Here is a 12,259-nt window from a genome sequence, read left to right on the forward strand (position 1 = left end):
TAAATAAGAAAATGCAAAACATCAAGGAGCAAATTAGCACAGATGGCAGTACATACAACAACATACTCTACAGTCTTGGATAGCTTGACGCTTGCTGTCTACTAGCATAGTAACCATTTTCCAGCATATCTTTTACATGCAAATATAAATGCTCCATTCCAACTATTACACATACTGTTTAACTTATATAATGGCAGCCTACTATTGCGCTAAAATAACTCAGCCTTTCGACTTAGGGGTACACTTGCCCACATGGTCCTTGAAATGTTGCATCTCAGCCAAAACTTCATCCTTCGGCCGGTACAACATATCAATCATACGCCATATCTGTACAATCCAATCTAATGATTAGAGCCAAATTATATCATACTCAAAAATGGCAGCAACAGAAATGATTATGAACCTGTAATGTGCCGCCTCCACCAGAGGTCTCCGCATCATCAGATACACTAACAATAGTCCATGGATCACAAGCATTCCAGTGAAAGTCCACAATTTTATCCCTGGGTCAAACTCAAAAAATTCAGTTGCCAATATAGAGTAGTATGCTGTTAGTACTCATTGCTTCGTTTGTCCCATGACCCAAAACTAAGTGCCATCAAACTTTCGAAATTTATCACCATCCCCCTACCTCCTTAGAAGAAAGAGAATACAAAACAAAAATAAATAGATTAGGTAGATTGATTTATAGTCTCTGTTTTGTTTCAAGTCCAATAGGGAAAAAGAAACAAAGCCAAGAAGCAGCAACCCAGCATAAAGGGGTTCTAACCTGTGGCCAGCATGCTGGAAAAACAAGCCTGGTGGAGACTCCTCTTCATCTTCATCAGACTCGATATCAGAATCTTTTGCTGCACCAACCTGTCAAGAAAATCAACTAAAACTATAAGGAGAATTACTTGCTTATAAATAAATGAATACAGAACACATCTCAATTCATCATTCGGCTGCTGCTTTATTTGAATGTGCACCAGATACCCACTACTAATAAATACATAATAACTCATACTACCAACATCTGAGCCCTACCGGTCAACAAGGAATGTTTCAAACTTGGAACATTTTAGACTAAAGAATCATTGCCTTTATACGATAAAGCATCAAAGGCCCAATAAGATAATAAATTTGACAAGTGATCACCCCTGTGTAAGTATATTTATAACATATCATGAGCAGATTTCATTTTGCTTCTTTTTCTGTGAAGGTATTAGTTGGAATTAAAGAATCCATCTAACATTTTAAAATGTGTCCCCACTCTCCCCTCCTTTTTGCATTGCAGAATGTACAGTTATCATGTATCTTTTGCAGACAAACACTTCGCTATCCAAAGACTAGCACTGTTACAGAAGAAGAATATCACACAGCAGCATTTACAAATAAAAAAGCTTCTTTAAGAAGCTGGACTCCAGAAGAATTGTTATAATTTGAACTAGAGGAATAAGACACAAGAGAGAAGGGATAAAGGGAGAAAGAGACAAGTCTGAGGAAGTGCCAAGGACAGGAGTATCTATACCTTCTCATAGTCCCAAATATTTAAGAGACCATCCTCAGCACAGCTCCCAAACACAGAAGACCTATCCGGACACCACTGTAAATGAAAAGTCATCAGTTAACAGCAATCTAATGCAGAGATATCAATAAACACAATTTCACTGATTAACAGAACACATCAAATGAAATACCTGAACACAGAGAACTGCAGCTGTGTGATGTTCAAACATGTGTACTGGTGATCCAACCCCATCCGAAGTCAAATTTCGCCGGTCAAATAAGCGTACCGAATTATCAGCGGACCTGAGTGACACCAGGCTAGGTAAGAAATCTGTTACTAGATAAACTACATGGAAAAAAAAAAGCCCAAGCAGTCATGCGCACCTACATGACCACTGATGAGTTATCATTATACGAATTCATGATATAACATACCAGTAATGGGAAATTGGTCATTTACAAGAAAAAGAAAAGACAGTTGCAGCAGCATGCCCCATTAACAGCCCCATACATGACTACTCTTCCTTTTTTTTTCTTTTTTTTTTTGGGTATGCACAGTATCCTCTTAATTTATATAATTTTACTATATAACATCATACCCAGTTATGATAAGATTGTCATTGTGAGGATTCCAGTCGACGCAATGAAGATCAGCATCATGCGCTTTCTCAACCTGTAAAAACAGCAAAGACCAGTATCCCATTAGGTTTTTTAGATATTACTTATGAAGGATTATCGACTGAAATTTGACGATCAAGAATATCTCGAAACAACTTGATAGAAATGGCTATATGATAGATGAGAACTATATTTGGGACAAGACACCATATTGGTGCTAGAATGAGACAACCGGTTACAGATAATGACGGCAACAACACATGAATATCTAGGAAAAGCTGACACAGTCATGCTCGAAAGGTAGATATATTGGTATGAAGATAATTGGACTATGTTAAATCATCATTTGACCATTAGAATTGCAATAAGCTAACATATGCTATCGGGGAAAAGCTAAATATGGCCATGCTCAAAAGGTAGAAATTTTGGTACAAAGATTGGCTTATGTTTTAACATATGTTCAAGAGATCATCATTCGACCATTAGAATTGCATTCAAGATATATCTTCAGAAACCTGTGATGAGTTGCACATTTAACAGTTTTGGCTCATGATATCCTACCTACTTCTATATCATTAACAATCTTTCTCAAAGATGAAATTTGCCATTAAACAATCAAGAAAGTAATCACCAGACCTTTACAGCAGGATTGTTACCAACTCGGGCATCCCATAATATGAGGCATGAATCATCACCAACACTACAGAATTCCTGGGAACTTCATGAAGGTTAAAACAAAATGTCAGTTTCAGAAGACTGGTCAGATACTTCAAAACACATTAATCTCGCAGGTCCAATGCTTATTCACCCTCTCTGCTAAGGATATCACAGAAATCAGAAGCTGTATCAAGAACAAAATGTTGATAGCAGAATCGCAGCTTATCTTTGTTCTTGTCAGTGACTCCGGAATGTTCCACATAAACATCAGACAGTGAAACTTAAAGTTTGCATTGAACAGTTGCGCTTTGATGTTTAAGTTTCACTGTCTGATGTTTATGTGGAACATTCTGGAGTCACTGACAAGAACAAAGATAAGCTACAATTCTGCTATCAATGTACTATATAATCCAAAGGGGACCAAGGAGGATGTAGCAAGAACATGAAGACAAGCAATTGGGAAGCAACAGGTGGAGCTCAGGGAATAAGACGATTTTTTAATATTTCTCTCCCTGGATGATAACGCAGTAGAAGTGGATGATTACCAAAGAAGAACCAAGGGAAATAAGAAGAATTTACCAGCAGAAACTCTAGTAACCTGAGCCTAATTTGTAAGCCTCACTCCACCCAGACAACCTCCCACAGGATCCAGCAAAGAAATTAAGACATTCAAGTCGACATTACCTTGAAGGACAAAACTGAACATCTTCAACAGTATCCGCATGGCCATGGAAGATACCACGTGGTCCAATAGAAGGATTATCAGCAGACTTAATTATAGAGCCACCTGATCCAGCAGACTTGGGTGCATTTGCTGCCAATGTTGAAATGTGATCTTGAATGCTCCACAAGACAACAGTTTTGTCCTTTCCTGACAGAAAATGATCTCAAATGAGGAAATACCAGAAGTGGCTAAATCACTTACAACCCACTGAATTATGATATTAAGTTCCAGACAGCATCTTAGGAGATGCAACATCAGACCAGAAGTTCATAATATGATTCTCAATACTACAAGAACAAGTAGCTTTTATGAACCTTACATATCCAAAACTGTATCGGATCAGATGAAGTCTAATTTGGTACATAAGTTGGGCAACACAAGTACCTGATTCTAAAATATAACTAGATGAGAAAATATTTTGAGAATTAGACATCTAAAAAATGAGAGAATTTCAAACCTCCAGAGAGGACAAAGGGTTCCATGGGGGACAGAGCCAGAGCAAATTCTGCATTGTCCTGATGTCCACTTAATACCTGCAAAGGCATTTAATGTTTGCTTAAAAAGGTTGGTATAGCTTAAGATGCCAAATCATATTACTGGTGACAGTTGACAGGCGCTGGGATCAATTAGTAGAGCACATTCCACAAGCAAAAAAGTTATAAAATCGACCAAAGAGGTACGATGAGTGATGAACATAATGAAGATAACCCAAAATATAGACCAATCAAAAAGATTTAAGAGAGCAAGTACACAGACCAGATCTGGACGCGAAGCAGCAGCACCATAGACAGCATGCTTGTTAGGCTGAGCTTCAATGTCCCAAATGAGAACCTAAATAGATGAATAATAAGTTTGTTACCAATTAAAAAATATTGATATGCCTAAAATAGAAAAATGTCACAGTAACTTAACAAAGATTTCCACAAAACACTTTACAAAAAGAGACCACTTACTTCAGGACCATCAGTATGGGTTGCCACTATGTTTTTGTTCTGCGGGAGTTCTCTGATTCTGTTAACCTGGAGAAGGATACCAAAAAATAGTTCAAATAGAATTCCTCAATGGAGAACCAAACTGCACAATTTTTATGCAAGAAAACAAATCTCAAGTAAGTTCAATAAGTATTTTACTTCACAGAATGCCACAAGTAACAATGCTGATTCTAGGCAAAACAGAGCATGATATACATCTCTTTTTAGATTTTTATTTTTAAATTCAAACTTTGCTTCATTCAAGTAACTCCTCTAAATAAATCACAAAACTACAAACGCAGAATCTCAACTTTACTATGAAAATACAGAAAGATATAGCATTGAAAATTGACGTGAACTAAAACTTTACACCCAAAAGAGCTAATGCCCTCAATGAGGATACAATCAAGCAATGGAAATCCAGTAGGAAATTGGCAATGCAAAAAGCATGAAGACAAGGAGTGAAAACTATTTTCCTTTTAATCTGAATAGTAGTATCAAATATAAGGTTTTCACTCTTTCATATACTAGGGTTAATTTTGCATTACTTGAGCCGAGAGTCTTTTGGAAAACAACTTCGCTACCTCCAGAATGTAGGAGTAAGGTCTGCGTACACTCTACCCTCCCCATACTCCACTTGTGCTATTACACTAGATTTGTTGTTGTAGTATAGCAGGAGAAGCATAAGAAACAATAAGCACATAGCTGAAAAAATTCAATACTCTCAAGCATCAAATATTATTTATTTATCTTCATTTTAATTTTGTGGTATAGACTATTTATTTTGTATTCACTGCACATTTGAGTTCTTTGTCAAAATGATTTATTTTTAAAAAAAATATCGTGGGAGATGGATATACACCATGTAACTAGATTTGAGTGTAATTACACAGATTAAGATTGTTTGTTTGGCCAAGTAATTACTTGGTCAGCATGAAATTGTATGTATTTGAGAGGGAGCAATTACACTCTAACTCTCAAGGAGATCTGGTAAATACATCGTGTAATTACCAGATGATTTTTCAAATATATATTATGTCTTCCATTTCAAATATGAGTGGAATACTTGTTAAAAACAATTTCAAACATTTTGGATTGTTTCTTTTGCCAAGTTTTACTTGCTCAGCATAAATTGGATGATTTTTCAAATTCGTTTGGCCAAGTTATTACTTTGTTAGCATGAAATTGGATGATTTTTCAAATTCTCTTATATTTCTATTTTTCAAATTTGGCAAAGTCAAATGCAGTACGTCTTTCATTTCAAATGTGTGGAATACTTGTTAAAAACAATACTCACATGAGTGGGAAGATGCCAATTACTTTTTAACAATATTAGCTATCAATTTATAATTATTAAATATAATTTTTTTTAAATATATATATTAAACACCTAATAATAAATAAAACTTAATGTCCATTGTATGCACATATATTTGTCACTTCACTAAAATATATTACTTGTTTATCTAAAAGAAGTTTATTTAATTTATTGATTTATTGACAAGGTAACCAGACTGTATATAAAACATCAGCACAAGGTGGTGGAAGCCAAAATTACACCATTGAATCTACATCCAAGAGTAAAAACAATAGACTAACACTAAATCATATCTCATCTTACAAGGATCCTAAGATGTCTACTATAGAAATTGAGTGATCTGTATACTCTGAGTTGCACCAATAACAAGAACTTATAATGCAGTTCATTTTCAACTTTTACAGAGAGCTACTATTGCCTTCAAAACACCTAGAGTTTCTCTCTGTCCAAATGGCCCACCATGTTACTGTTGGGACAATTTTCCATCTGTCATTGTTAGTGCTACCACCGCCCTCAAAATTTCAATTAGTCAGTGCCTCCCCTATTCTTCCTGACATCATCCACCTTATGCCTCTGAAGCTGGTAAATAAATTCCAAAGCTGGCTAACCACTTCACAAAGCAGAGACAAATGAATGATTGTCTCTGTATTATGCTCACAAAATAACACATGGAGCACATATGTTTGCCCCGCTTCTGTAGATTCTCCTGAGATAAAACAGCTTCTTTCACTACCAACCAAGTGAAAATAGCTACTTTGTATGGAAATTTTACTTTCCAACTAAGCTTCCAAGGTAAAAATCTGATCTGAGAACCCATCTAATCCATGTCCTTATAGGCATAGCTTACCATAAAAATGCCTTTGCAATGACATTTCATCTTAGTGTGTCTTCTCCTTCCTGTAGCCCCTTGCACTACTCTAGAGTGCCATAAAAATTGGCCAACCTTTCCATCTCCCAGTCTTGCATCAATGTTCTACAGGTCAAGTTCCAACCTTGATTTGACCACACTTCATGTAAGGTAGAATCTTGTTGCTGATACAAAATATAAATGTCAGGAACAGTTTCTTAAGACTTCCATTACCTAGCCAGCTAAATTCCCATAACAAAATTCTCTTGTATCTTTCACATTAAAACTAGTCTTGCAAATAATACATGCCATATTCCTGATTGATCTCCACAAACTTGTGCCATATGTAGTGTTTACTTCTTTTGTCCACCAAAAACCTTCCTTTTCATACTTAGCTTATATCACAGTGCCCCATAAAGAGCTTTCTTCCTTAGGTAGTCTCCACAGCCATTCCATCGTGAGACTATTGCTCTGCTTTCTCAGATTTCTAATACTCAGCCTTCCATTTTTCTTGGCCAAAATTAAGGTGTCCCATTTGACTAAATGATAGCCTTTTTCCTCCTTGCCACAAAAAATTCCTCCTAAGAGCATCAATTCTTTCCTCTACATTAGCGGGAAGAGGAAATACATGACACAAATAGGTAGGTACTAGTCAATCTGTTTCCACATCATTCCATACATCTCTTGATTTAGTTTTTGCACTCAGAGGCATTCCTAAGTAAATTGTTGAAATCTTACCTATCTCTCCACCCAAAATTCCAGCCACCTCATTTATTGGGAAAATAAACTTTTTCTCCGATTAAGTTAAGGCCTGAAATAGCCTCAAAGACAAAAAGAATAATCATCAAATACTTCAACTGACTCTCCATTGCATCACAGAATATGAGAGTCATTAGCATATTGCAAATGTGTTACTTCCACTCTTTCATTCTATTCCTTTGCTAGATTAAAAACCTCTTATCCAACCCATTATTATGGGCAATCTTCACCATATTGTTAAGTCCTTTCATCACCATAATGAACAAAAAAGGCAATAATGGATCACCTTGTCTCAAACCTCTTTGAGAAGAAGAAAAACCTTCAGGTGATAAACATTTATCAAAACAAAGAGCCTGACAGTGGTAATGCAAAATCTTATCCATCTGATCCATTTCCCTCCAAACCCCATCTTCTCCAGAATTCCAAGCAAAAAACTCTCATTTGCATGGATATATGCCTTTTCAATATCCAATTCGTGCATGATGCCTAGTGTCTTATCTTTCATTCTAGAATATATGCATTCATTGGCAATAAGATCAGGATATGTGATCTATCTGCCTTTCAAGACTGCAAGTATCTACTAATTTGTGAATCACTTTCTTCAGTCTCTGTGAGGATCTTGGATATCAATTTATATATATTCCCTATTAAACTAATTGGTCTGAAATCTCTCAATTCTTACCCCCATTTTTTCTGGGAATAAGAGCTATGTAAGTTAGATTGCAGCTTTTTTAAAAGAATCTTCTTGAGAATGAAAGTTGTACATAGTGGACATCACATCATTCTTTAAAACCTCCCAACAATGAACAAAGAACCCCAGAGTGTACCCATCTGGACCTGGTGCTTTATCTATTGTACATGTCTTCGGACTATTCAAAACTTCTTTCTCCTCAAAGGGTTTTGCAATTCATGTTGGTCCTATGTGTATATAGGACAATGGTGCAACTTACAATAGGGCATCCATTTCTCGTTTTCAGAGTAGAACATCTGAAAGAAGATGATGAGCTCCCTTTTAATGTTCTCTGTCTCCACAATACCTTTTCCTCCTACAAGCAAATGATCAATGTGATTATTCCTCTTGCGAACATTTGCAATTCTCTGGAAGAACTTTGTTTTTTAATCACCCTATTTAATCCACAATATTCTTGATCTTTGTCTCCATGCAATCTCGTCTTTTTTGGAATAATCTTCAAATTCCATGAATAAATTAATTTTCTAAATGGCCTCTTCAAATTAAAGATCTATTCTGTTGAATATTGTCAATCTTTGCAATTTTGCTCAGAATCAAATCTTTTTTCTTCTCCAAGTTCTCATAGGTGCTTGAGCTCCACTATGTCAATTTAGCCTTCAAAGCTTTTACCTTGGTTGCTAAAATATAATTTGGCCTTCTGTTAAATGGAATACCACCAAACCTTAAATTTCTCATTGAAGCCTTTAGTTTCCAGCCACCATCGTTCAAATTCGAAATACGACTTCGTGTTTCCAACTGCCACTCTAAGGGCAATTGGTGTGTATTCAGAACAAATTCTAGGGAGAATCTCTTGCTTAACATTATTGAAATTTTCTCCCTATTCAGTAGAGTATAAGAAACTGTCAATCCTGGAAGAGGTTTTTAGGTTGTTCCTTCTAGTTCAGGTATAGTTTCTCCCATCTAGTTGAGCATAAATCAACTCCATCTCCTCAACAAAATCAGAAAATTCAGTTCTGTATGTAGAGGTTTTGGAGCAATTCTTCCACTCTTGAAGCATATCTAGCAATATTAACATCACCCCCTATCACCCAAGGCCCTGTAAACAAACTTCTGATCAACCCTATTTTCCACCATACTTCTTGCCTTTCTTGATTGCTATTATGTGTCGACCCAAAATCATTAGTTGTCGACTTGAATCTTCATGGTCAAAGTAAGCACCAACTTTAGTACTTCTCCTTCCCAAGTTTTGTCAACCCATAATATCAAAATACCTCCCCTAGTTCCACTTGCCTTTAATTGCCCATACTTGACTCCCTTGTTTCCCCACACCTGCTGTATTAGTTCCCCCAGTATGTGCTTCCAATTAAGTTCCCTTCAAACAAATGATATCTACTTCCCATTTTTAACCTAAACTGCTGATCACCCTCCTTTTATCTCAACATTTATTTAGTGATACATGATTAGTTACAGTTCCATTTATTAGTTAAAGGCAATTGCATAGTTGAGTACAGTGAAAGTTAGTTAAGAGCAGTTTGATGGTAACACATTCAGTTTTAGCTTAAGAGTTCAATTTAGTTCAATTTACTATATAGCCTATAATCAATTCATTGTACATTCATGCTATGAAATATACAGATCTCTCTCTCTCAATTCTTCTTCTTCCTTACTAACTGTTTTCTCGAGAAACTCCTGAAACAGTGCTTCGATCCTCGAATTCATTGTGAATTCCTGCAACCAAGTAGGATTGGTAACATCGAGCACCAATGGTCTAGTGGTAGAATAGTACCCTACCACGGTAGGGACCCCGATTCAATTCCCTACCAACAAGGGTTGTGGTGGAGTGGTAAGTACTCCTTTATCCTTAACCAAGAGGTCTTGGGTTCGAGCCCCCTTGGGTACAGAGTCGCCTTTGTTAGGGAGCGCTTTACCCCCCAATGTGGTACTTCCCGGCGCGAATCCGGATTTAGTCGGGCTCCAATGTGGGTAACGGGCACCGGATGGGAAACCAAAAAAAAAAGTAACATTGGTAACAGAGCCAATCTATCCTTGGATGTTAATGGCAAAAGGAACATGGTCTGCCGATAATTCTCCAACATAAATGGGGGAATTGAAGGAAATGATGCAGAATTTGGCAAAGAAAATGGGGACTTAGGCAGGGGAAGTTACAAACCTAAAGAATTTGGATCAAGTGGTCATGGAATTGAAGGAACATTTGGTCAGCAATCGAGAATCTAGGAGGGAGAAAACTCTTATGGAATAGGATGGTCCTTCGGCTGCAAGGCTTTCTGAAGAGAGAATTCATCATTCTGAAGGGAGAACTCACAGACCCAGGAGTCCTATCAATTACAACACTTATAATTCCAATTTCTCAACGTGGTCGAGAAAGGAATTTTTGAGGTTTTCTGGAGAGGATTTGAGATCTTGGTTATTCAAGATCGAACAATTTTTTTCAATGGAAAATGTTACTAATGAAGAAAAGGTATCAGTTGCAAGGCCTGCAACTGGAAGGAGAAGCTATACAATAACATCTCTCTTTTATGAGATATAGGCAATATTTACAACTGCTACTTGTACCGAGTATGTGATGGCCATGGTTGAAAGATTTGGTTCCGACTTCGATGACCCTATGGAGGAGATTAAAAAGATCAAGCAGGTGGGGAGCGTGAAGGAGTATCAAGCTATGTTTGAGAAACATCTGACTAGGCTGAAACTTTCACAGGAAAATGCTATTAGCTGATTCATTAGAGGTTTGAAGCATGAATTAAATATTTTCGTGAAGATGACCAATCCTATATCATTGTCTCATGCTTATAAAAGTAGTGCAAAACTAGAGGAGGCATATCTTACTGCGATAAGGCAACCAACTAGACTTCAGAGTTTCGATTCCTCTAGGACGATAAGTGATCATAGAATGCAGAGTAAACCAAGGTTATTGCCTACATCTGGGATCAATAACTTTTTTTCTTCTATAGGAGTAAGTAGGAGGACATTGAACATAGAAGAGATCAATGAGAAGAGGGCAAAAGGGTTGTGCTATTTCTGCAATGAAAAATACACATTTGGCCATAAATGCAAAAATTCCAAACAGTTGTATCTGTTGGAATTGGAAGAAGTAGAGGGTGATGATAATGTGGAGGAACAAGGAAAGGAGGTCCAGGAAGAAGGGTTCAATCAACTAGAATTGGCTCAACCTACAGAGCTATGGAAATTTCTATTCATGCATTAAATGGTTCCTTAGGTTATCTATAGAACCTTGAAGGTGGTTACCACTCCAAGAAAGAATTACACATTGATAGACACTGGGAGCTCACACAATTTCATAGATCCTGACTTGGTAAAGAAACTAGGAGGTGAGGTTAGATCTACTATTCCTCAGATGGTATCTGCAACAAATGGAAACATGAGGGTGGATAAGGTCTGTACAATCAGCTGGTTGTTACAAGGAGCTGAGTTTTTACTCCTTCCCTTGGATTCTTGTAGAGTAGTACTGGGAGTACAATGGTAGTAACCTTGGGGGACATTAAGATGAATTTCAGCAAGCTAACTATGGAATTCTAATACAAAGGGAGAAAGCATTTACTAATAGGTGTTGGCAGTCAATTGAAAACTCCTAGAGCTGGAAAGATGGCTAAGCATTCAGGTAATCAATCTCAACTATGCATATGATTCAAGTAGCACCCTTGAGTAGTGCAGAAGAGCGATGGCATACACTAGGGACTAATGAGGATTTGAGGAACATGACAAAGATGTTAGGCTATTACAGTTACTTTCAGAATTCAACAAACTGTTTGAAGAGCCTACTAAGTTACCTCTTTTTAGAGATGCTTTATTGTATTGCATAATGGGACCAAACATGTGAACAAAGGCCTTACAGATACCCTTTCAGTTAAAAAGGATATCATTGAAGGGATAGTACAGCAATTGTTGGATCAGGGAACTATCCAACCTAGTTGTTGCCCTTTTACATCACCAGTGGTTTTGGTGGGGAAGAAGTATTGGATATGGAGGCTTTGTGTAGACTACACGGACTTGAACAAGCATACTGTCAAAAACAAGTTTCTGATTCCTATTGTGGAAGACTTATTAGATGAATTGGGAGGGTCCAAGATCTTTTCCGAAATAGACCTAAGGTCTGGATATCATCAGTTAAGAAAGGCAGTTGACGATGTACCTAAGACTACTTTTA

General features: G+C 36.9%; 1 protein-coding gene across 4 annotated transcripts in view; it reads right to left on the reverse strand.

Annotated features, from left to right (window-relative positions):
- LOC125876682 (WD-40 repeat-containing protein MSI4-like) overlaps positions 1-12,259 on the reverse strand; it is a 1,104,907-nt gene continuing 1,092,648 nt past the window's right edge. For all 4 annotated transcript variants that reach the window (XM_049557905.1, XM_049557906.1, XM_049557903.1 and 1 more), the window contains 11 exons: positions 4,441-4,506; positions 4,244-4,318; positions 3,945-4,020; positions 3,448-3,634; positions 2,743-2,824; positions 2,088-2,161; positions 1,680-1,791; positions 1,511-1,585; positions 770-858; positions 404-503; positions 1-327 (listed from right to left, as the gene is read on the reverse strand). In XM_049557905.1, coding sequence (XP_049413862.1) covers positions 220-327; positions 404-503; positions 770-858; positions 1,511-1,585; positions 1,680-1,791; positions 2,088-2,161; positions 2,743-2,824; positions 3,448-3,634; positions 3,945-4,020; positions 4,244-4,318; positions 4,441-4,506 — 1,044 coding nt within the window. In that variant the 3' untranslated portion in view covers positions 1-219. The remainder of the gene's footprint in view (positions 328-403; positions 504-769; positions 859-1,510; positions 1,586-1,679; positions 1,792-2,087; positions 2,162-2,742; positions 2,825-3,447; positions 3,635-3,944; positions 4,021-4,243; positions 4,319-4,440; positions 4,507-12,259) is intronic.

Source organism: Solanum stenotomum, chromosome 9 (genome assembly GCF_019186545.1).
Source record: "Solanum stenotomum isolate F172 chromosome 9, ASM1918654v1, whole genome shotgun sequence".
In the NCBI taxonomy this organism is placed as follows: Eukaryota; Viridiplantae; Streptophyta; class Magnoliopsida; order Solanales; family Solanaceae; genus Solanum; species Solanum stenotomum.